Source organism: Mustela putorius, unplaced genomic scaffold (assembly GCF_011764305.1).
Source record: "Mustela putorius furo isolate JIRA1106 unplaced genomic scaffold, ASM1176430v1.1 tig00000460_pilon_pilon_pilon, whole genome shotgun sequence".
NCBI lineage: Eukaryota > Metazoa > Chordata > Mammalia > Carnivora > Mustelidae > Mustela > Mustela putorius.
This window is the reverse complement of record NW_025421389.1, coordinates 8,889,934-8,914,190: the sequence shown is the minus strand read 5'-3', so window position 1 is coordinate 8,914,190 and position 24,257 is coordinate 8,889,934. Positions and strand designations below refer to the sequence as shown.

Sequence of the window (24,257 nt, the reverse complement as noted above, 5' to 3'; positions counted from 1 at the left end):
GGCCAAGGGGTCTTTCTCTACTGGAGTTTCGATTCTGAAATGAGTTGGGGTTTTGTGTCTGATGTGATCAATCAGCTGCTTCTCTGTGTATTAGTGGTAGAGGAAGTAGGGAAAGAAAACGTGTTTACAGCTGGAGAGGCACGGGTGAAACCTCCCAGTATGAGGAATGTGGAGGGATTGTGTCTGTCATGATCAGACTGCAAGTGGTGTGGAAATTTCTGGATGGAAAGGAGACGTGTGGAACTTGTAGGGAAATTGAGGTCTTCTGGTACATTATGAATCATTTACTTAATTTAAGGCCTGTCTAATTGCTGTGGATGTGTTTTTCTATGCCTGCCGGGTCAGTGAGGCTAAAACACCACTTACTTTCTCCTCAGCATGAAACAGAGTGGTTTTCTAAATCTAGGGGCTAATTTGTCATTATAATCTCCTTACTTCTTCTTGACCACTCAAGGAAGGCATTTTGAAGTTCAAGAAGACTCACTTGGGTTTTCTCCTGTTCTGAAATTCCACGACTCTCCCTGAAGAGTAAAGCAGAAGCACTTTTATTTTTCCTGTAACTTGCAAGAGAGCCACTGAGATAATTGACTGATGGCTCTGCCCCCATGTACTTGTTACTTTCCTTGAGAGAGAGAGAAAGAAATGTAAAACATTCTATTTAGCAGTCTATAAATCTAGACGGGGAACATAAAACTCAATTCAATAAAAATATTTAAAACGTGCCATCCTCTGTTCTGTCCAATGAAGGGACTTAAACAATTGATTGGAGGATGGGTTGGTAGGAAGGGGAAGAAGAGAGAAACAGCTCCAGTCCATACCAAAGCCCGCGGAGGAGAAGATCTCATCCACGCAAAAGAAACAAATCTATAGACAGTGGGAATTTTAGAGGCAAAATTACCAGAATTCGTTATTAAAGGTGTTTAATTCTGTTTCTAAAATTTGGATACGCAGATGTTCTTTAAATTTTCTTTTTGTCAGTTTCAACAAAGAGGATAAAAGCTCAAAAACACAACTTCCTCCTCTGAAATGGGAGAACTCCCATTGCGCTTGGAAAATCACAAAACCTTTCTTTCATCTCTTTGCACGATGGCGTACCCGAGCTTGTGGTCTTTCATTCTATGTTCACTGAATACACAGTGACTCATCTTAACATTTTCATGGCGTCAGACAGGCCCAGGAATGCTTCTGGTTTTCTGCCCTGCATAATGGGAGAAAGTAAGCTGCCATGTAGCTGGGGCCCAGGGCAAACGAGACCCCCCCCCCCCAGCCTGCTTTGAAAATGAAGAAATCCTGCACCCAAGAAGCACTCCTAGAATTTTGCCCAGGCCGGGCAAGAAGAAGGTGTGGCTCTTAGCCAGAGGGCTTTCTGTAGCTCCTTGAATATAATAAAGGGCAGGTTTCTCTTTGCTACCTTTGGATCAAGGCTGATGAGGTTTAGTGACTTGGTTGGAAAATTCATCAGGTTTTAGAATTCATTGATTGAATAAGGAGCGTGATATAATTTTTTCCTTGTCTTGATATTCTGTCTTTTTTGCAGATGGTAGAGTTGGATAGGCTGGTGGGGTGGGGCAGCTTTCTCTCCCAGGCTCCCCTGTTCGATAGATACCACAACTTGACCTGTATGCTCAGAGGCAGGGGCTTTGCCAGGGCCTGTTATTGTAATAGATGAAATCGATGCTTTGGAATTTCCTGTTAATCAGGAAGTAACGGGCTATATGTTAATTGTACAAGAAGAATTCCACAGAGCATATAAGTAAGTGCATGGGTAGGTTTGATTCATTTTAGTAGGCTGCGATTCTCAAACTCTGAGAATAAAATTCTATTTGCACCTACCTTACAAACAACACATTCCCCAGCATCGCTGTGCTCCGTGGACTAAGAGGAAAAATGGGCAGTGCTTGTCCACACATCTATCCCAAAACACACCACCGCTTGAAAGTACTCATACACGCAAATGGCTATTTTTAGATGCAAACGCACATAGCTGAGATTTTGCTGTTGAAAGGTAACAAGGACCAAAGGCCTTTCTCAGAACAGATCTGCCCTCTCACTATTGCTTCCCAAGAGGTGGAGATATGTGTTCTGTTTCATTCCCCCATCATTTATCAAACACCTTGCCCAGTCGCCGTATTTAACTTCACAGCTTGGAGGCCGAAAGCACCAGGTTCTTCATTTGCTTTGGAATCCATCGATCTGGCAGCTTCCCCAGCTTCTGTGGCCCTGGTTGGCATAGTGAATCACGCAGGGTTCAACATTGATCTCCCTTCCTCTGTTCTTATCTCCATTCCGGGTTCTGTGTTCTTCCTTGACCCTCTGTCTGTCTGGGCCTGGATTTTAGACAGAGGGGCAGGCTTTCAGATGAAGTTTGTGCTTCTTGGGCACCAGGACCTCTGGGTCTCTGGAAACATCAGGGAGTGTGAGGTGCTACAGTCTGAAACAAAGGATATATCAAATCCCACAAGCCCAGCCTTCTGCCACCCCCACAAAACCTGCTTTGGGGACTGCCGAAATCCCCACTCTTCAGGCAAGGAACATTGTGTTCTATTTCTTTAAAACTCACCTTTACTGCGTTTCAAACAGGATGTTAACCAATCACACACACACTCGCACACACGCACGCACACATTCACACACATACTTTGTTTTCAAAACAATTCTATGATGTTGGTTTTATGATCGCCTTTTTATAAACAAGGGAATTAACGCTTAACAAAATGGGATAATTTGCCTAAGTTTGTGTGACCTTGAAGCCTGAATTTGAATTTGTACCTCTCTTCGCTAGCTATCCCTGCTCCTAACCTCCTGTCTTCTGCCTACACCCCTCTGTTGGAAGCACAGAGGGTAACAGGGAAGGAGAGTCTTTCAGCCACATGGGGCTTGCTACTTTCTCACTCTTTCCATCAGGCAAGCTCTTGGCCCTGTATGCAGCCTCCGGACAGGCCTTGGGGGAGCCGGCAGTAGGTATAATCTCAAGAACTGGACGCAGGCCTAGAAGGACGTGGGTTTGAGGCCTGTAACTGCCATGAGTCTGCTGTGTGACCTCGGGCAATCATCTAATTCCCTAAGCCTCCAACATCATGACGGAGGCATATGAACTATAATACTGTATCATAAGCGTAATAGGAGACCAAATCAGAGACTCCTACCCAAGAAAGTCCTTACTGTCATTACCTGAAGGCCCCTTTCACGCTGGCTCCCCAAACCTCCAAAGTTGAGTTCTTGATTTTTCTGATGAGGCCTGTAATCTTTGCCAAAAGCAAGGAATGGTTCCTGGCAGCTTCCTGAGGCTTCCTTTATTCTTTTCAATACCAGGCCTGGGGGGAGCAGAATGAGCCTGCCGATCACTCAGAAACATGTGGGGCCCCAGGAAATGAGCTGCCCCGTCTCCCCAGCTGCCCACCCCTGCCTGCCATGGACCAAACCAGCATGCAGGCCCCAGTTTCCATTCCCATGTCTCTCCTTTCTTTATGTTTCCTTGATTGTGATACTAGAACAACAAAAACCAAGTAGATTTGAGATGTAATTCATTATCCCCAAAGGCCAAAGTTTATCAAATGCAGTTAAGGAGAAGGTGATGAGTACTCTCTCACATCTTCCTTTAGGATTGCAACCTTTCCTTTTTCCAGCAACATTGAAAAGCTACTCTCTTATAGTGGCCATCATCCTTTAATGGCAGATTAAAAGACGAGCAGCCGAACAAAGGAACTAGGGCCAGCAGGTGTGTTCTTGGAGTTTGTGTGGCTCGTGGGGAGCTCCGGGAACAGAGGCCGTGCACGCATCTGTGGGGCACTGGGGGCCTGTTGTGGGCATACCATGTGTCCTCGGGAAAGCGACTTTCTAAATGCTTCCTGTGTTTGCCGGTGGCATTCACATGGTCCCTCCTGTCCCTCAGGGAAATTAAGAGAGGATCTCCTCTTACAACTGACAGCTGCTTTGTCTTACCCCATTTTTTCTGTACCTCATCTCTGGAGTGAGTTATCTTAATCCTGACATTTGCCCAACTATTCATGGTAAAAACCTTTTTTGTACAGCAGGGTGAAAACTATTTTGGGTACACAGTGATTACATTGACATGAAAAGCCAAATGTAGATCCCATGGCAAATGAAGGATAAAGGGCTTTATCTAATCGACGAGGGCACTGTGGTGGGGCCAGCTTCTGTCCCTTCCAAAGTATGTATGTTGAGGTCCTTGTCCCAGTACCTCAGAATATGACTACATTTGGAGATAAAGCCTTTAAAGAGGAAATTAGGGAAAATTAAGGTCATAGGTGTGGGCCCTCTGCTGGTGTCCTCAAAGAAGAGATTAGGACACAGACCCACACAGGAAAGACCACATAGGGACACAGGGAGAACATGACCATCCATCTGCCAAAGGGAGAGGCTTCAGCATGAAGCCAAATTTTCAGACACCTTGACCTTAGACTTGTAGCCTCCAGAACTAAGAGAAAATAAATTTCTGTTGTTTCAACCTCCTGGCCTGCTGTAGTTTGTTATGACAACCTATGTGAAGGGAGAGAGTCAAGACAGACGTGAGTTGTCTGGGAATATGCAGAGGCTCCTGTGGGCTACAGAAAGAAGGCGGGTTTGCAGGTCAAAGCCCTGCACTGCCATATTTTGCTTGACTTTTGGCAAGTTACCATTTAGATGCTCAGTTTCCTTATCCATACAATGGGTATGATATAGGATATAGATCTCACTACTGTTGTGAGGATTAACTGAGATAAGGAATAACAAATATTGCCAGACTCTTAGTCTGTGGTCCTGAGTATCAATATTCAGTTCTCTAACTCTTACTATTTCTCTTAATAGTGATAAGGATAAACACAATTTTCAGTGTGGGGTAGGTATTGTGCAGAAGTCTCATCCAGGGCAGTTCCTTTAATCTGGCCTCCATCCTCCTGGTAATTGGATACAAGTCTGTCCTCCGGACTCTGTGCTGGGATGGCTGAATTCATGAACCTGCAGGCCAAGGTCTGAAAGCAGGACTGTGCTTTCTACCCTTCACCCCTCCTGACTATATTCATCAGTGCTCAGCCTTCCTGGCTTGGGGAGAAGGACTGCCTTGGGTGCCTGCTCATGAGGGGTCCAGACCCCCTTTCCTGGGCTGCCTCATCTCCTACCAACAGCAGGTGTTCCTTGATTGACCTGAAACTCATGGCTACAAATAACAATGATTGACTGGAAACTCATGGCAACAAACAGCAATGCCAACAATGCTTCATGTATAATGATTCATTAAAAGATGAGAGGAGTGACCCTGAACATATTATGTACCACAAACACACAAGGTACTGAAGGACCTGAGATGTCAAGTATTCTGCCAATGTCCTGGTCTATTTGGACATGGAGCTTTGCCTAAAATGTGCCCCTCCCAGAACAGTGGGTCTTAGAATGAAGAAACATATGGGGCGAGCTCACGCAATTCATACATCCTGAGATGAGAGAAGCCCCTGACCTCCAGGCAGAGGCTGACTGAAAGCCACGAGGCCCTAGCTGACTTTCCCGTTTTGCATTCACCAATGACATGGTCCTCAGTATTTTAGGTCCACAAACAGAGTCAGTCCAAGGGACAGGGCTTCCAGAGCTACACTCATGGAAAGTTGATGGACATACCCAAATCCAGCTGAATAACTTACCATGGGGGAAGACATGCCATAGCAGAGATTGTTGCTATCAACATTTCTGGACAAGTTTCTTGGTGGGGAAAGATCTAAAGTAGATCTTTTCTGCCCCATCATATCTGGAAAATATAGCTGCCTACCCCCACTGATGGTCATACCAGGGACCTCGGTAATTTTCCATTAGGGGCTAACCAGAGGGTCTCAGCGAGTGTGGAGTGCTTTGATTGGTCCCTCCCATCGTGTCATTAATATGGCCCTTCGGAACACAGAGCTAGGAGGTGAGTGGGCCTCGAGGGATGGCTTATTCCGTCTCACCATCCCAGCTCTTTGTCTCGCTTCAAATTCCTTAATTTAAGAGAATCATCTCTTTGCCTTTAAAGAGGAGGACCCAAGTCCTCAATCAAGTCCACAAGGCTCTGGAGGTTCAGGTCATGCTGCTCCCCAGCCTAGCTCTATCCTCAGCTTTCACCTCTCTGGCTACATGGGTAGCCTTGGTCTTTGCCATGGTTTTTGGTCTTTCTGCCTGGAAAACACCCCTACTCTCTCTTTACCTGGATGAAGATCCTTTATAACTCAATCTAAGACTTTTCCTTGAGAAAGCCTTCTGGTCCCCAGGCTGGGGATCCAGCCTCTGGATCAGTCCCTTCCCTTCAGTGCATTTGTTTTGGTGGACACTAAAGTATTCATTGGTGATCTGACACCAGCCTAGTAAAAGACCAGTAGCCCCATGACAGCAGGTGCTAGAGCTGCTTTTGTTCCCCATGGTCTTCCCGACAACTGGAACAATATAGATATTAATTCTGCTCATGGAGGGACTTGATGAAATGTTCCTGTCCCACAGCAGTACATTTCTTCCTGGAACAGGCTTAGACCAGAAGTGAAACATCTCTGGGCAACCCTTTCAGAAAGGACACAGCTAGGTTCCTCTCCATGCTTGACTGAGGTTAAAAGAGCTCATTGTAGACCTCAAGAGGCTGAGTAGTTCCCAACTCTGACCTCTTCCCAGAATCACTGGGGGTGCTTTTAAAAACAGTAGTACCCTTGCCCCATGCAATGAGGTTCCCACTCAAATACTCTCTGGGTGGGTCTGATCTTCCTCAGGTGTTTCTATGTGCAGCCAGGCTCAGGAGCTCCTGCTGGAAAACATCCATTTTCCCACTGCATGAGCTTTGATGAGCTCAACTCCCAAGTGCACCTTTATTTAAATTCTTGTCATTGCACACTGTGCAAACCCCTTCTGGTGCTTCATGTGAGCTTGATCCTCATAATATCCTCATAATATCAAAAGATAGCCCTTGGCACTCCTAATTTGTGAATGAGAAAGCACAGTCCAGAGAGAGCAAACATCTGAAAAGGATGCACATTTACCACATGAAGTGGTAGGATCTGAATTCATCTCTATCTAATTCCAGAGCCTAGCCTATGGGTAGTATAGCATCTCAGTTCCATTCTTGTATCTCCTAGGGCATTTACTTTTGGGGTTGCCCAGCATCCCTAGGGATTCCCAGGTGGTGCAACATCCTGAGAGTTGAAGAAAGGGTCCTGTGGTCACTGCTCTGAGCTGCGCTGGCCCTTTCTTGCTGAACAGGAATAAGGTGGAAGGTATAATGAGGCAGAAGCAAAGACTTAAGACAACGAATTTTCCCCTTCTAATCCCCAATTTTGGACAAACACGGGGCCCAGAAATGAGTGAGGGAATTAAATTAACGAACACAATTTCTCCCTGTCATTGAACTCTGACTAATGAGTCTATTTCTGGGTAATAAGAAGGAGCAGGAAGTGACAAGGCAGTGTAATGAATTAGTGGCCCAGAACCTCGTTAGTCAGAATAATCTTTCCACGAAAGATAAATGATGCAAACATTAATTATAAAGCCAGGGTGGAATGCATCGCATTATTTGGCTTCCTAAGAAATCTATCCCAGTTATTATGAAGCATTTCAAACAACAATAATAATAATAAAGTCAAGGCTCAGTGAGAGCTCTAACCTCCGGGAGACTCGCTGATGGTGGGAGCAATGGGAGCCAGCTCTGTTTTCAAAAGGGGAGGTTCTTGATTTTCCTGGAAGCCAGCTGTGTGATCCAGGTTTTGTTTCAGACCCATTCCCTGGCCCCGGCCTTGGCAACCTACAGCCGAGCTGTCTGTCCAGCTTCCTTATTCAATGCGGTCCATGCCTGGTCATTAGTTTCAGGTGAGGCCAGGAGTTCAACAGGCACATTCTCCTCCATCCAGAAAAGAAAGCACAAGGCCCTGTTTTGTGCCAGGAACTCCAGCATCCTAAAAGGAGGGCCAGAGATCAAAACCATGGAGGAAATGGAGGGTAAGGGGTCAGGCTCTGGAATCAGCAAGCTTCAAATCCTGGCTTTATGTGTGTGAAAGGGGGAGCTTGTTTCTTCGTGGGACAGTGGGTAAGAGTGGACATATCTGGTTAAGAGGATTGTTAATGAGGACGAGTAAGGTTGCACACGGAAGATGCTTGACACCTATTAAGGATTCAGTGGATGGCATGGATTTTTTTTTTTTTTTAACTATAGAGCTCAGACTGTAGAGCTGGCAGGCAGTTGGGGCATCAGAGCGAGTTCCCTTGTAAGGATGAGGGAGGTGAGACAGGGCAGAGCTAGCATCCCGCCAATGTCACACGGGGGGAGCGAGCACCTGGCCTCCTGGCTGCAGGCTCCTGAGCTTCTGTCATCTCAGCCTGCTTTGTTGCCTGGACCTTTGGTAGGAGCCCAGAGGGGAAGTGGGGCGAGGGAGGAGGATTTCGCTCAGAAGTGAAGTAGGGAAGGCTGAATCAGTAATAAACATGGTTGCTGAAGCCATTACTCGGGAGAGTAAATAAACTGGAATTAAAAACTATTAAAAAAAAAAAGTACTCGGCAGCATTCTGGTAATAAACTTGTCCGTGACTTCACAGCTTAGAGGTTTCTCCACCTCTAAAGACTTGAGCTCTCTCGTGACCACGCAGGGGTCAGGAGTCGTTTGCTGTGGGGAGAGGCACTCGGGTTGGGGAGTCTGAAATGCAGCCTCCTTCCAGTTGTATCTGGAGTGGAGGCTATGGTCTGCTTTTGTTTTTCAGGCTTTCTTGTTATCTGAACGGCAACTCTTGGTAATGAAAGAGGGGAAAAAAAAACAATTAATAAGGAATGAATTTTAATTGTCTCTGACTTCTCATTTGTAGGTGATTAAAATGAGTTCCCTGTCAAGCAATTGTTCAGCGATAACAGAAGGCACCCCAAAAGTGCTCCTCTCTCCAGCTCCGTCTCCAGCCTCTTCCCTTGGGGCCCAAATCAGGCCTTAGGCTTTTAACCAAAATGAACCAAATGTGAAAAAAATAGCGGAAAGAAAGAAAAAACTTGCTGTCAGAATTTATCTGTTTTTCTTGTTGCTGAGAACCTGTCTTAGTTATTCTGTGGCATTGGTTTCCTTCACATTTGGGCAGAACTGTAGGTAGGTTACTTGGCGGGGAGTGGGGGGGCAGGGCTCAGCTGAGTTTGGGCCACTTTGGTGTCAGCTCATCCATTGTCCATCTGGAACCAAGGCTCTGTGTGGACCTGCACACGGTCCAGGCAAACAGCCTGGCCAGACAGGACCAAGGGGAGGGGACTTGAGCAAGCCTTACCTGGCCACTTTGACCTCTTCCCCAACCCAGCCCCACTTGCCTCTTGTTGCTCCAAAGGGTCAGGGAGCTGAGTTTCTTTCTTTCTTTTCTTTTAAAGCTTTGCTGAGGTAGAATTGACAAATAAAAGTTATATATATTTAAGGTGTACAATGTGGCCATTTGAACACATTGTGAAATAATCCCCAGAATCAAGCTAATTAACATAACTGTCACCTCCCCTAGTTACCATTTTCTTTCTTTGTGTGCCTTGAGAGCACTTGAGATCTAGCCTCTGGGGAAACTGCAGATACACAGTACAGTACCATGAGGATAGTCACCTCGCTGCCCATGTCTCCAGAACTTACTCGTTCTGCGTCCCTGAAACTTCGTGCCCTTTGACCAGCAGCTCCTGCGTCCCCTCACCGTTGTGCTTTCTGGTTCTCTGAATTTGAACTTGTTTAGATTCAGCTTCCAAGTGATCATGCAGGATTTGTCTTTCTGTGTCTGGCTCTTTTCACTTAGCATCACGTGCATAGCAGCACTTTTCACAACAGCTGAGATGAAGAAACAACCTAAGTGTCCCTAGATGGGTGAATGAATAACAAAGACGTAGCGTGTAGACAAGCCGTGGGGTGTCACTCAGCCTTCAAACAGAAGGGAGTCCTGCCATTTGGAACACCACGGGTGGACCTATGTGGGCCGCGAGGTGTCCTTGTTCCGACACAGAGCGGTCCAGGGGCACAGCCCGATCTTCTGACTTGGCCATTGCTTTTCCCAGGGATGTTGGGTCCCTGAGTCACTGGGGATGTAGCAGGTCTTTATAGGTAGGGGAGTGCGACCAAGGCACTCACTGTGAGGAGTGGGACAACCTTCCTGTGGAGATTGTGGCCGCCCTCAGTCCCCTCCCTGAGGGCCTGAGAATGTAGACCAGCGAGCTCCTGGAGACCAAGGGCCTGGAGGCCCCATGCAGGCCAGTGCCTCGCTCCTTCCCCTTCAGCTTTCCTCAGGAGGCGTTCAGCACTCCCCGCTCACCTTTCTCCCACGGGTTCCTCTCTCCCTCCTACTGCTTTTTCACTCCCATCTTCCTTGCTCCCTCCCCCTCATCACCTTCCTCTCGTTGTTTCTGTTCCCTGCTGCTGGCTCACTTGCATAAGAGCACCAGGAATCCTTCCACAGAAGGCTTGCCTCAAAAATATGCTAGGTGGCTCTTGGCTTCTTGCCTTTCTAGGTATGTTCTACACTCAGCAACTTTATGGCTGTCAAGGAGCCATCTCTGTCCCCCTCAGGCAGCCATAATCAGCCTGGAAAGCCGACTCCACCTCCTCTGCTCCCTGGGGCTCTATTTGGCCTCCATTCTCCCCACCCCCAGCCCACCAACCACAGCACAACTTATTTATGGAGGACCAGCAGCACCTGTCTCCTTCCATCTAAATCACCTGCATATTCAAGGAGATTAATTCATAGCTCCTGCTCGCACTTGCCTTATTAGTTCTAGGCTTTTCAGAGAAGGTGGTTAAATCAATGCTAACTCTGCATCCGGTGGCACAGTGGGAGGAGACCTGGCAGGACCCTCTCCCTCTCCCGGCCCATCTCCCGGCTCCTCTCCCGGCTCCTCTCCCGGCTCCTCTCCCGGCCCCTCTCCCGGCCCCTCTCCAGGCCCCTCTCCAGGCCCCTCTCCCGGCCCCTCCCCTGACCCCTCCCCTGGCCCCTCCGCCGGCCCCTCCCTGGACCCCTCCTCAGACCCCTCCCCGGACCCGTCCCCGGACCCCTCCCCGAACTCCTCCCCGACCCCTCCTCGGACCCCTCCCGGAACCCCTCCCCGATCCCCTCCCCGGACCCCTCCCTGGACTGCGCATACCTGGGACTCAGCCTGGCTGGCCAAAGGCTTGGAGCCTCGTGAAGATCAGCCAAGAGTCAGAGGCATGAGAAGTTGATGCCTGGTGCCAATCTGCAGGTCACCCGAGGTTGACAAAGTGTCAGTCAACAAGAGTTGATCCAAAGCATGACTGAAAAAATGGCAAAAAGAACGGTGATGCCAGAGCCTGCATCCAGAATGGGGACCTGGGTACCTGGTGGAGGCAATACTGTTTCTTGGCTTACGAGCTTAAGGTCCTTTTGAAGGTCAAGGTGCAGTTTGGGGTCTCGGAATACGGTACTCTTTGACAGTGGCGGTGGGTGGGCTTGGGAGCAGGGACCCCTCTCCTGTACCCGGCTGCCTCGGAGCACGAAGCCTGCAGGGTCTGCTCCCCCACCTGTACCTCCACCTGCAGCAGATGGCGAGGGCATGTGATGGGCACTTCCCGTACTCCACTCAGCATGCCCCAATTCCTCTCTCTCCTTCCAAACAAATTGTCTGTTTTTGGAGTGGACTAGACTTTCTGACACCATGCGTCCCGGATGGTGGGCCTCCTTGGCAGAGTCAGGAGGAGCGTGTCTGACTGTTGCTGGCACTGGAGTCCCGCCTCCTCCCATCAGCAGCCCTGGGAGCATGATATCAAGAGGACACTATCTGTGCCCTCCACTTGGGAGCCCTTGAAACAGCACGTGGTCCCAAATGCCTGCAGGAGCCTGGCAGGGGGATGTAAATGAGCAAAGCCCTCCTGGAGTGAGGCAGAGGGCCGGGGGTTGGGGGGTGGGGTGCACACTAGAGCAAACAGGCTCACCAAAAGGCTTTCAAAATGTATTTTAAACCCCAAGACTCCTTTACAAGACATACAGATAGACGACTGTGCCAAATTTGGGCTGAGTGCCATTGGGCTCTGCAACCCTGTGGAAACCATGCTGGGGGCCCTGGACAGCCCAGACAGCTTCTGTCCCCACCCCTGTCAAGCACCCAGGACTCTGGCTGTGACATGTCTTTGCTTGAACTGTTTGGTCTAGCCTTTCTGGGATTTCTGCACTTTCTCTTCTGGCTCGCCTCCTCCCCGTCCTCCTGTCTGTTTCCCTAGCTCTGTGAAGACAGCGATCAGATGGCCATGTAGACTACCACTACTTAGAGGAAAGGGTCATGAGCTCAGCTAGGCTTTTAGTTCTCCAGGTACACAGTCGGGGCTTCGTACAGGTTGATGGAATTGAAGGAATTGAAGTACTCTTGGACTGGCCCTGGCTGCTTCTTCCTTCCTTTGTGATTAACTTCTCCCTTAGAACAATGAAGATCACCATGCTTTAGGGAAAAAAGCTCCCATGTTATTTGTTGGAAGCCTAGAACTATGTAAAAGTAAACCTAGACAGGCCAGAGGGTAAGAAATCCACCGATATTTTTGGTGGTGAATTGTGAGGCCAGTGATGAGAAGAGAAGGTGAATACACCATCCTTCCTGGCTGCCAGCCAGTGGCACTGCAGGGTGGGCTGTGTTTGCTGATGCTCACTCCGGGGCCTGCCCCAGAGCCCCTTACTGAGCGAGCCCGGCTGGGGCTTGTAGTTGACCCAGAGGCTCTCTCCTGACCTGTTGGTACTCCTGCCCTAGGGGACACAGGGAGGGCCGTGGCCTTGTCTGAGCAGGAGGGTATGGCTGCCTTGGAAGAAGTACATGGGTCTTTGAATCTGATTCAGCTTAGGAGCCTCTGCCAGGCTCCAGATCTGCACTTGGAGGAGCTACAAAACTTGTCTCTGTTGCGTGTGTGTGTGTGTGTGTGTGTGTGCATGTTCTTCCTTCCAATCCTCTTGCCATCCTGGTCACACACCTGTGGACAAAAATCTCCATTTAAATACAGCATCACATACTGACATGATATGCTTTGGAGTACCCACATGCCGCCTGAATTTTCTCCTCTACAGAGAACTTTCCAGAAATGTCCTCCTGCCCTTCCCCAGCAGCAGTGCTAGAGAAAGGATCCTGGAGGTGCCCGCCCTGGCAGAGTTCCCAGCCCTCCCCTGAAACCTCCACAGAGGGCATCTCAGCCCCACACCCTGTCTGTGCTTTCCTCCATGGGGCTGGAGAACAGAGGCCTTACGTTTGCAAACTACCTTTTCAAACAAAATGCCAGAACAGGGAAACAAGGATTTCACATCTCCGGTGAAAGGAAAAAGTTGCCTTTTACTCACAGCCCCTCCCACCCCCTACCTGCCCCTTTCTCTGTCGGCTGGTGTCAGACTCTGATGTGTTGAAAGGCAGTGCAGAAGAAGGGGGTAGGGGGAACAGCAACTCAGGGAGATAATTGACTTCAGAAAAGCTGTGTCTGAGATGTAGGAAGAAAACAAGTGAAAATATGTTATTTTACAACCTTGATACTCCTGACCTCATTGAAAATAAATATACACATGCTGTATGGGCGATCAGGTAGACTGGAAGAGGAGTCCCTAGCATAGGGTGCTGCTGCCCTCTAGCGGCCATGAGAAACATTGCCACGGTCCATTCTTTCTTTCCCAGAGAAGCCGGAGGGTTGCAGGAGACTTTGGGCACATCCTGAAATAAAACCAAAATAGCCTATTGAAAAGGAGAGCTGTTCATGTCTCTACACATCCTCTTCTCTACACAGGGCATTTGTTGTCCCTCCTAGTGTTGGCAGGCCCTCTAGAAGAGAAAAGACAGCTAGAGTAGGAATAAGACTGAACCCGTGGGCTTGGCTTAGGCTTTGTGACTCATCAGCCACGTATCCTTTGCGGGTGTCAGTTTTATGCCCTGTAAAGTGACAAACTTGAAATGGACAACGCTTCTAGTTCCTTCCTGCCAACATATTCTGTTAGGTCTCAGAAGCCCTTGGAGAACGCTGGAATCTCAGAGATCTGGCAAATCACGGGCTAGTCTGGTGGGGGAACTCCTTGTAGAGATCGTCTCCTTGCATTTACACTCATTCAGTGCTATTATAACCGCCTTTCTCTAGCTCTGATGAGGCTGGTGTTAGCTCAGTGTCACAGAACCAACTGCATTGTTCCCATTCACTGTTACAAGAATATGGCCATTGTTATTACCACGCCTGCCTTCCCTGTCTGGTAACTGTCACGCTGCCTCTCCGGAACAAATGACAAAGAAGTCCTTCCCCTGGGGATGTAGATTACGGGGCACCTCACCTCACTCCAGCTCCAAAATGGACACCCACAGCAGGCTCATGTGTGGACCTGGAGCTCTGAAGTGGGGATCAAAATGTGGGCCTCCGAGTTAGTGGTTGTTTGGTCTTAAATTCTTCCCTTGCAACTGAATCTTCACACAGTTCACTCACTTGCTGCTAGAAGAGAAAACTCCCCAGCATGCGGGGCACGTAAAGAAAAATTTTGAAAAGTACCTTTTTCTGCATTTGCCCCTCCATATTAAGAGTCTCGTTTTTTTCAAATATTCAACCCGTGGGAGCAGACTTCAGCTCTCACCCACCAACCCCACTTCCTGCTCCCAGATGGACCTCCAGATACCCCAATCTCACATCCACTTCAGTTCTTGTATGAGGCTAACAGAGTCATTTATCTTTTCTGTTTAAACCCTTGGGGTGTTTCTGTTTAGCAAGACAGCGCTTTCAGGAAGCTGCGCTGTTTTATTAAGTGTATTAAACTGCAGAGCCGCTCGTCTGGTGGCCACAGTGTGTCGACCGCTTGTCTTGGCTCGATCCCAATATATCAGGGGTGGTTTTCCCAACACATTTTTAAATTTTTATTACCGACTATGATTTGATTTCACTGATGTTATTATTGAAATTAATTTGTGTCTCGCAAAGCCTAAACCACAGAGTAGACCTTTGCCAAAGGCATCGTGATAATGTTTTTCAAAGGTGGCCACGTGAATACATACTTATTGAGTGCCTACTAAGGGCCACATAGCTTGGCAACTTATTCCTTCTATTTTTCATTGCAGCCCCAGAGGGGAGATTGTATTATGTCATTTTAAGAGATGAAGGCACTGAGGCCTGGAGAGGCTGAGTGGCTCACTCAAGTTCTCACAGCTGCCAAACCCTGGAGGACACAGAATTCACACCCAGCTCGGCTCCGGGGCCAGGCGTCTGCTCACGCTCCATTTAGGGTCTTGATTCAGTGAGTGGGATGCCGGCCGGCATTGTAGCTGTGGTTTTATGTGTCCTTTCCTATGAAGGTGACTCAAAATTTGAAACAGGGGGTACATAGTCTGAGCCCCTAAAGAGAACAGCCTTGTCCTTAGAGGAGAGGAAAAGCCCCGATCTCTGTTTGGCTCACCTGAGGAGCTGCGCTCTGCGGCCCAGATTTAGTCCGCGAGGATCTTTGAGGGCTTGGATATTTAGAGCAGGGGCAGGGGGATGTGGGAAGCTCAGAGACAGAGATTTGGTCTATTGATCTGAATCTCAGAAACTTGACCAAGCTGGTTTGTGATCACCCTGTCTGAGAGGACTCACACTTAGCCCAATTTTGAAAGAAGAACCTTGACTTTCTCCTCTGGAAGGTTTGAGTTTTGACAGGAGGCCATCAGCAGACTCAGAGATCTATTTTGGCTTTAAAATATGTGAATTTATGGAAGAGGAACTGAAAGAGAAGAGCTCTGTGAACAGGAGAGCGTTTTGGGATACTGAAGCGCCAATTGGTGCAGAAGGAAGGGGGTGTTTTCTTTATGATCCCATAAAGCAAAACCAAGAGCAGTGCGCCTAAATTATTGGGGAACAATCAGTTCGAAATAAAATAAATGTAAAGGTCTGAAATGCCCAAAGAAGTAAAAGGCTACCGTGGTGATTTTCTGGCACTCTGTGTGTGTGTGTGTGTGTGTGTGTGTGTGAACAAGCGTGCACACGTGTGTGCATACAGGGGAAGGGGTGACTAGGAGATGGATTTAATCAGATGACCTTTACAAATTCCATATTTTCTGGACTTCCGTATTTAAATGTTTAAGATGGGCCTTCAGGCACCACACTAGTTATCAGAGATGTATTTGCTCAAGAAATTTGCCTGGTGCACTCTTTCCCTTTTAGTTTCCAACCTTCCGAACAGTAACAAGAACAGCATACTGAGGAGCTCTCTCCCGTAGTTGCCGGGCAGCTTCTCAGAACAAGGCCTCTCCTGACATAACCACGACGATGATCAAGCTCAGGAAATCGGACGCAGATATAATGCTATTTTCTAGTCCACGCTCTGCATTCAAGCTTCGCTAGATGGACAAAGACTGTCCCTTCTCGCGGTTTCCCCCAAACGCTGGTCCCGCCCACTTCGCTCCGCCCACTTCCTCCTTTCATCTGCCACAGTGCCTGAGCCTGACATTTTTGAAGACCACAGACAGACTGGCATACTGGGTGCTTTTCAAATGCTGCTCAAATCACCAGCGGAGAGTCCCAAGTCTGGTACGTAATATCTCATGAGTGTTATTAGCAGAACGGAAAGGCATCTGTGAACTGGAGGGCCGTGGGCTCCCAAGCCCGGGCCCGCCTGGTTAGCTTGACTTACGTTAAAGGCAGCAGGTGCCAGGGGCAGACGCCCCAGGTTTGAACTCTGTTCTGCTCTCTGAATTTGTGCAAGCCACCCACCTCCTGTTAACCTCTGCTCCCTCCTCTCTGAAGTGAGGGCTTCCCGTGGCAGTAATAATTAAGTGGCTCATTGTAGGTAAAAGTGCTTAGTAAACTACAGCAAAGTGCTAGACCAATGCACTGTATTATAATTTATTATTTATGTCCTGGCAAGGCAGCCTGGAGGGAGAACAGCACAGTGCAACGGACATGTGCGACAGAGGAAAAGAAAAGCGGGTGGTGGAGGTGGGATTGTCGATGGGCGGTTGGACGCGGATTTCCCATTTTTCTGGGGGGTTAAGTGGAGCCTCTTCTCGGCGCATAGCTGCGAAGGCTCTCCCACTAGTAATGACCACAGCTCACTGTGTGCCTACCCAGGGACAGATGGTTTGCTGAGAGAAGCCCAAATTCTCATAGGAATCCTGAAAGGTGTTCTGATCTCTAGGCTAAGAGGCAGAGCTGCGGAAAGATTATACTATTCAAAGTCACAGATAGGAAATGGTGGAATCAAGAAGCCAATTTCCAATACCTGCAGAGGCATTGCTATGCATGCGGGCATACGTGTGTGTGTCTGTGTGTGTGTGTGTGCATGGTAACTGTGTTCCCACCAGTCTGGCCAATGCATCTTTGGTGGCACAGTGACATGGAGACATGTGACACAGAGCTTGTCAGCAAGCCCTACTCTAAAGGAAGGGGTTTATTTGATTCTGGAAATTATCAACCTTAGTTCTTCATTGATATGCAGATATATGCTAATAAGCTCTGGTTCCACAAGTCTCTTGATAACCTTCTGAGTTCACTTATTTGCTAACTTTGTGAGGATGTGAGTCTGGAACGTTGTCTAAGGCATCCGTGAGTGTGGTACTTTCTGGGGCACCTGGAATGAGCTTCCTCTCTCCCTTCTCCTGCCTGGAGTCAGACCAGGACTCAGGGGACACCAAAAACTCAGGTGCTCTGGGTCACGGCAAGACTGAGGTTCTGGACGTCTTTCTGTGGTGCATGCCTTAGGCCCTCCCTGGTTGTCCCGGTGCTGGTTTCCACAAAGCTGACACTCCATCAGCGTTTATGGAATCACCAAACATTAAACGTGCGGCTGTCGGGCAATACAGTTGGCCAGCAGACTGTCTGACGTTTGCCAGGGGGGCCGTCAGCCTTCAGGCTCTGCTCACCCTTAAGTCGTGTTGCCTATTCGGGCACACACTGATATCCCCATCCTCATCCCCAGTTCCTGCTCTAGCTCACACCGTCGCCAGGAAGGACAGGGTCTCTGAGTCTTGTAGGAGCATGGCCCAAGAAGAGGAAACAACGTGAACCACACACTCTTCCCCTCTCTCCTTCCCACCCCACCTTGAACCCATGTTTGTGCCGTAAAGACTTAGCCAGAAGCTTACTCGTTTCCAGATATTTCACTGTCCAGATGCCTCTTCAGATCAGAGTTCTTCAAAGACTTTGCACTCTTCCTCATCTCCATCTCTTTCTTTATCAAGAACCCTCAAATCCCTGTTCTTTTTCCAGTTTGGGGGAGGGATTGCTATTGGCTCTGTCTGCTTTCGGTTACTGACCTTTCGTCTCTGACCTCCGGTCCTCCCTTGAAACAGAAGGGCTGTGGGCTTTCCAGGGCTGGGTGTGCACCCATGGAGATCAAGCGCGTTCCCAAGGCCCCTAAGAACACCTTCTCTAAATGTGTCCCTGTCTTCAGGAGCACAGCTTCCTGTGACATCCTTTTATTATAGTTACTGCAGCTGTCATGTTACATAATTGCTTTTAAAATAGGAAATATTCCATTGTTGGAGAAAGTGCTCAAGAACAGCCGCTCTCCCTCTCCACCATCTCCTTGTGTGCACTGCACCGGCTCGTGGTCTGGATGCCGCGAAGAGCGCGGCTGTGGACTCCACGAAGCTGCTCACAAATGAGAATGACTCCATCCCCCAAGTTCTTCCATCCGCTCCCTCTTGCTTTAGGACACCTTCTCTCTGGGCTCTTCCTGCATCCCCTCATTTATTTTTTGGCCCAGATGGCCCCTCATGCTTGGAAGAAATTTCATGCTTGACAGAAGGAATGAGCAATGGGGATGGGCGTCCACAAGACTGTAGTTCAAACTCAAGATCCAATCCAGCGAAGGGTTTACATCTCGCCTACTGATTCCAATGGGTTTTAGTGGCTTTCTGGAATAGTAGGTTGAAAAGGATTCTGAAGCCAACTCTGGACTCAACAAGAAAGAAGTCCGCGATTGATTGGCAACGCCTGTCACAGGAGTGTGAGGAGAAGCGCTGGGCTTTAGCTGTCCGGAAGCAGATGTCTGTACCTCTGGTACCTCTGAGTACATTATTCCTTTTGCTATTTGTAGCCAACCTTTCCCATTGCTTTTTGATATCTTCTGGGGCTGTTAGTTCCCCCTCTAAGGTCCTAAGAAATATAAAATGTTTCAGTATCATCATCACTTGCAACTTCTTAGGAACCCAAAATCTTCACTGACTTCACGATTCTATGTTTCTACGACTTCACTGAGTCTCTACAGGGAGACTCAGTAATCTGTGGAACGTGTGGTCAGCCCCCCATGTCACCCTGATGCAGACTCACCCCTAAGGACCACTGTGTAACGAGGGGGTGAATGGCAAAGTTTAGTCCTGGTTTTTTACTAACTCCTTTCTCTGCTTTAACAAAGTCACGGAAAGGTGAGTCTACTGGTTTAGGATTCTCTGGATGAAGCATCTTGAGAGGACCTATATATTTTATAGCAATATTCAGCAGCAGATTTTATCGAGCTTCAGTAAATCCCTCCTGGACGGGGGGAGGATGAAGCTGCCTGGGTGACAGCGTGATGTGAACCCAGACGAAGACATTCCCAGAGCGCCTGACCCTCCATCCTTCTGTGGTATTTACGTCCCTGTCGGGACCCCCACATAGCCTTGCCTTCCCTCTCCCTGGGCAGCGCAGGCTCATGGAACTGGCATTTCCGACGGCACTGGAAGGAATCAGAGAAATACATACTTAGGCTATTCGAGGGAAATGAGCATACTTAACATTTGTGTGGATATGTGGGGGGGGGGCATGCCTGTATGTGTGCGCGTGTTTTCCCCTGCTTGCACACTACAACCATAGAACCAAGGGAAATGGCATGTAAGGAGGTTGAGCTCTCCCATCCTTCCCAACTCAGGGGATAAATCTGGAAAGAGATCATCGGGGCCCAGACCCCAGCCCTGGAGGCAGAACCTCCACACGAATGGACACCTGTTACTTGGTTTCACGGGCAGTGGCCATGTCTCAGGGCTGAGACATGGTTTTGGTCATGAGGAACGGCGGGCTAAGTTCCGCATGCCATCAACAGCTTCCTGATTTCAAATCTTCCCCCTGTCGGCTACTGAGAGATGGATGCATTACCATCGGCGTGCTCTAGCTCTGAGTAGCCTCCGTTTTCTCATCTGGAAAATGGGGGTAATACCTGTCTCCAAAAGTAATCAAAAGGACTTCTCTAAGAATCTATAGGTCTTTGAGCTCTGCCTCTCAGGGCATTCTGCAAGCACTGTGGAGAAACAGCCCAGAAGTTTCTTCCAGAGTCCCCTTGCTTTCTTCACTGTGCAGCAGCTGGCTCTCCCTCCCTACTCCGGGCGGTAGGAAGGGCCGGGAGCCAGAGAGCAAGGACACCATCTTCTCTGCCCGCCGTGCTCAGACTGTGCCCCCTGGTGGCGACTCCAGATGCTGCAGGCCCTTAGCCTTGCAGGTCTGGAGAAGGGAGGGCCCTCCTCCCACCTCGTCCTGATGCCCAGACTCAGGAGATCAGGGCCTGGCTTCTCCCTCCACTTTGAGAGCCCCTCTACTCCAACGCGCTTTTCGTATCTACGAGAAAGTTCGCAAACTTCATTCATTTTCTGGCAGCTTTATGTGAAATTGGCTATCTCTCCCGTCAGAAGTGTTTCCCGTTTCTTCATTCCCTTCCTCTCTGGGATTTGGCTACTTTCGCCTCCTGGCAGCCCCACACCTACGCTGTCGGTGCAGAAAGACTCTGTACTCACAGCTCACTCTGTGCTTTTTACCTGTCAGCCAGGCCTGCCCCGCACGATAGAATACACTTAGAAAAGGCACGTAAGCGACATGGATACCCCAACCCCTGCTCCCCCTGCTTTCTCTCTCCCTCTCTCTCTCCCACACGCACAGGGACAGAGGGACACAAGTTCACAGAACTTTCCAGAAATTCTGCTAGTGTAAATAACTCCTACACTCGTCTGCTCAGCTCTTCTACCTCATTATAACCAAACTTTCGCTCACAAAGTACAACTTCCCTTCCTTCCCGCTAAACCCAACCAGAAGGTCTGCAGGCTTCGTTCCTAATCAAAAGAAGATGCAAACGTGCGCACAAGAGCTGCATTGCTCCCTGGGCTCCAGGAACTCCCCGACTTCATCTCCCACTTCTTTGCTCCTCTGAAGTAAACCAGGAAAGGCACCCCGGACGTGTGAGTCACCTAAGATTTGTTGACAGGTTATTTTGTGTTCTGGGCATGGTGCAGGGTGTAGAGGGAGGAAGTGATGTGACCCCTGCCCTCCAGCACTGGTAGATAATCTCCCTCCCAGGAAGCGATGAAAAACAGCCTGAGGAGGTACATGTCTTATGGGCAAAGACCAGGTGGAAGTGGGTGAGAGGTGCTGATGGGGTCAGTGACACACATTCTCGTATGGTGAGCTCCCTGGTGTTGCGGGGATATGCCCAAGGTGTCAGAGTGTTCGTCTACAGGTTTGTAGCCTACCTGCCCTGGGGTCCAGCTGGAACATGAATAAATAAATAATGTCACTGTCAGTATGGAGAGACATGGCTGAGCTCTTAGGGGAAGTGGGAAGATCCCAAGGCAAACGGTATTTACATTTTGGGGGGTCACAGAGAGATGGTCACAGAAAAGGTAGCTTGATCTTCGTGGGAAGGTCCTGGAGACAGAAACATCTGGATTCTCCATTGTCATCAAAACTGATGGTTCCCAGGCCACTTTTTCTCCTGGATCTTCCCAATCCCAGTGCCAAGTTGCTGGGAAAGAAAGGGTTCACTGGGAGCGTGGGGGGTTTAGAAGGGTCACTGATATAGGGCAGGTCACAGTAAATGGAGTTCCTTGTAACTGAACAGATTGTCTCTTGTCTTGGAGTTCAACAGAACTGGGTTCTAGATGGTTCTACCAGCTGGCTGTGCGACCTGGTGTTCGAGTTAACTGAACCTCACCCTCCTCCTGTTTGCCATCAGTTAAACTTGGCTACTCATCTCTGGCTTTGGTCTTGAAAAGGGAGGGAGCTGTGTAGGGGCGTCGACCACAGGCCTAGCATAGAAAGCGGCAGTGGACGCTCATCATGACGATGAGCATGATGTGAGGACAGTGGCCATCTCTGATCACACCAGCCTTTCCAGACGGGTTCCCAGAGGATCGTTCTGGCTGGGTGACCAGTGACAACCCAGGATCACAGCCCAGCCCTACTCCCCACTTAGAAACTGCAGGAAGATGGTGCTCCCCATTCTATGAGGGAAGATGTAGTCTGATGGTTGCTGCATAAGAAAATTTTTCCCCACAGCCTCAGAGTACTAGGCAGCATGTCCTCACCATGCCCGCACCAGCCTGGGCCACAGCATCCAACACACCAAGAGGGAGCAGGAGGGTGGACATGGTCTCCCACCCACAAGGCCCTGTCCGGGCCCGGCTCCTGTCCTTGGGCACCTGCAGTAGCTTTCTGTATGCAGGGTGTTTGTTCAACATTAGTCCTGATGACAGACAACTGGGTCCACCTCAGGTTGGGGCTCTGAGGCCTTTCCACTTCTGTCTCTTGTTCCTGCCTCCTGCCTCTCCACCATAACTCGTAGGAGCCTGTGTGTCCCCACATCCTGGGTTCCCAGAGCCAGGGAGACATCCGGAGGCAGAGGTTTGAAGCCAGCCCAAATGACGGCCTACGAGAGTTAACGGGTCGTGTCTCTCTCTGAGACTCAGTGACTGTGCCTGGCTATGCAGGAGGGAAAAGAGATTTTGAGGTGGGAAAAAGGGGCATGGGCCTGGGCCGCGGGGAAACTCCAGAGGGAGTTTCAGAGGGTTATTGTGCTCCCCGTGAGGACCAACAAGAAATATGATGTCTGCAGAATTCTGGCTGAGACCAGAGGGAGGATCAGTTTTGTGCTGCTCAGGGACCAGAACCAGGGCCATCTAGATAGAAAGCTTGACCCAAAAGAGAGCTTTCTAGAAGCTATAATGTAAGAGGTAAACTTTTCTCTGATGCCTCATATAGATGTCTCATTTAGTTTTCACCACCTCCCTGTGAGGAGGGATTTATAATGGCTGTTTTAGAGCAGAGGAAGCAGAAGCTGGACATCTGTGTAACCTGACAAGGTCCCCCAGCTGGAGAAGGACTAGGACTGTCCAGTCCAACTCAGTCCTTCACACGCCCTCTTCCTGGAATACTTATGCTCAAGCTGGAGCCCCCAGCCAACATCTAGAGGAGATAGCTAGGTATTGAATGTATAGCTGGGTTGGCAGCCTGTAGCTCCTGGATTTCCCAGGACCAGCCACATTATATTTGGGCTGTTACCAGTTGGTATGTCTCTAATCTCATTTCTTATCTTCCTCCATCCATTCCACTGCAACCGTGTTTGTCTCCTGGCTGTTCCTCTCATACACCAAGCACACCCTGGCCTCAGGACATTAGCACTTGCTCTCCTTGTACTTGCAATGGCCACATATGGAGTGGACTGTTTTCATCACTTCTCTCAGGTGTCTCACCAACCGCCACCTTCTCAGAAATGCATCCCAATTACACTACATAGTTGAAAAACTGCTGTACCATGCTTTTTCTTTACGTTGACTGACCATTTTTTCTTAGCTTTAGATTTCTTATAGTCTAACACTTTAAATATTATCTATTTTACTTGATTTATTTAGTTTTAAGGTCTCCCTACTAGAATTAAAGTTCCATCTGATCAGAGACGTTGCTCACATCTCTGTCCACCGTGTCTAGAACACTGGCGCGAGGGAGGCTCTTAATAAGTCAATGTTTGGTATCTAGTCATGGTAACTCAAGGGATTCTTTTCCAACTCGGAGGTCCCATACTATTGTACTGTGTAGATGTTTACAAAGAGGTCTGGGCTGAGCCCTGCCCCCAGGGGTTTTGTTATCACGAGGGAGAGGGCAGGAGTACATATACGTATCAAATATCCAGGGCCCAGGGAGAGACTCCAGCAAGAGAGAGCCACAGGCAGAAAGACGGTGGGCCCCACACTTTCTGAGGGGGCAACTGAGAGCAGGCCCGGCCAGGGGACTTGCTTCAGGATTGCTTGATTCCGAGACCTCGCTCTTTACCTCTAATGGCTGGGCCCCACCTGATGCCACAGTGAGGCTGGCTAAGAGGCACCAATGAGAATGAACTAATTTCCTTTGATGTTTTCAAAGGCAGAAAATAATTTCTGTCCTCTTATGAGAACCACTTAGCTGTAGGCTGGGGTTGGGTGCTGTTCCATCTGTGGGGATGCTAATTAGAAGCAATTATACCCCAGCCTAACCTGCCAGGGCGGGCGCACCTCAGCAAAGCAGCCAGAGCTCCAGAGTGGTGGCCAGAGGGCTGTGGGGGTGGGTTGGTGGGCGACCAAGCTGAGGAGGGGGAGGGAACCCTGGATCCGGACACTCCCTATTTGC

The 24,257-nt window shown here is 49.0% G+C and overlaps 1 protein-coding gene across 4 annotated transcripts in view; it reads left to right on the top strand.

Moving 5' to 3' along the window:
- The window catches only part of NTM (neurotrimin), a 948,645-nt gene that overhangs the window by 277,591 nt on the left and 646,797 nt on the right, over window positions 1-24,257 (top strand). The window contains exon 1 of one of the 4 annotated variants that reach the window (XM_013062163.2): window positions 16,251-16,445. The exons of 2 other annotated variants lie outside the window; for them this stretch is intronic. In XM_013062163.2, coding sequence (XP_012917617.1) covers window positions 16,409-16,445 — 37 coding nt within the window. In that variant the 5' untranslated portion in view covers window positions 16,251-16,408. Of the gene's footprint in view, window positions 1-16,250; window positions 16,446-24,257 lie in introns of those variants that run through there. One more of the 4 variants, XM_013062162.2, reaches the window with a different exon arrangement.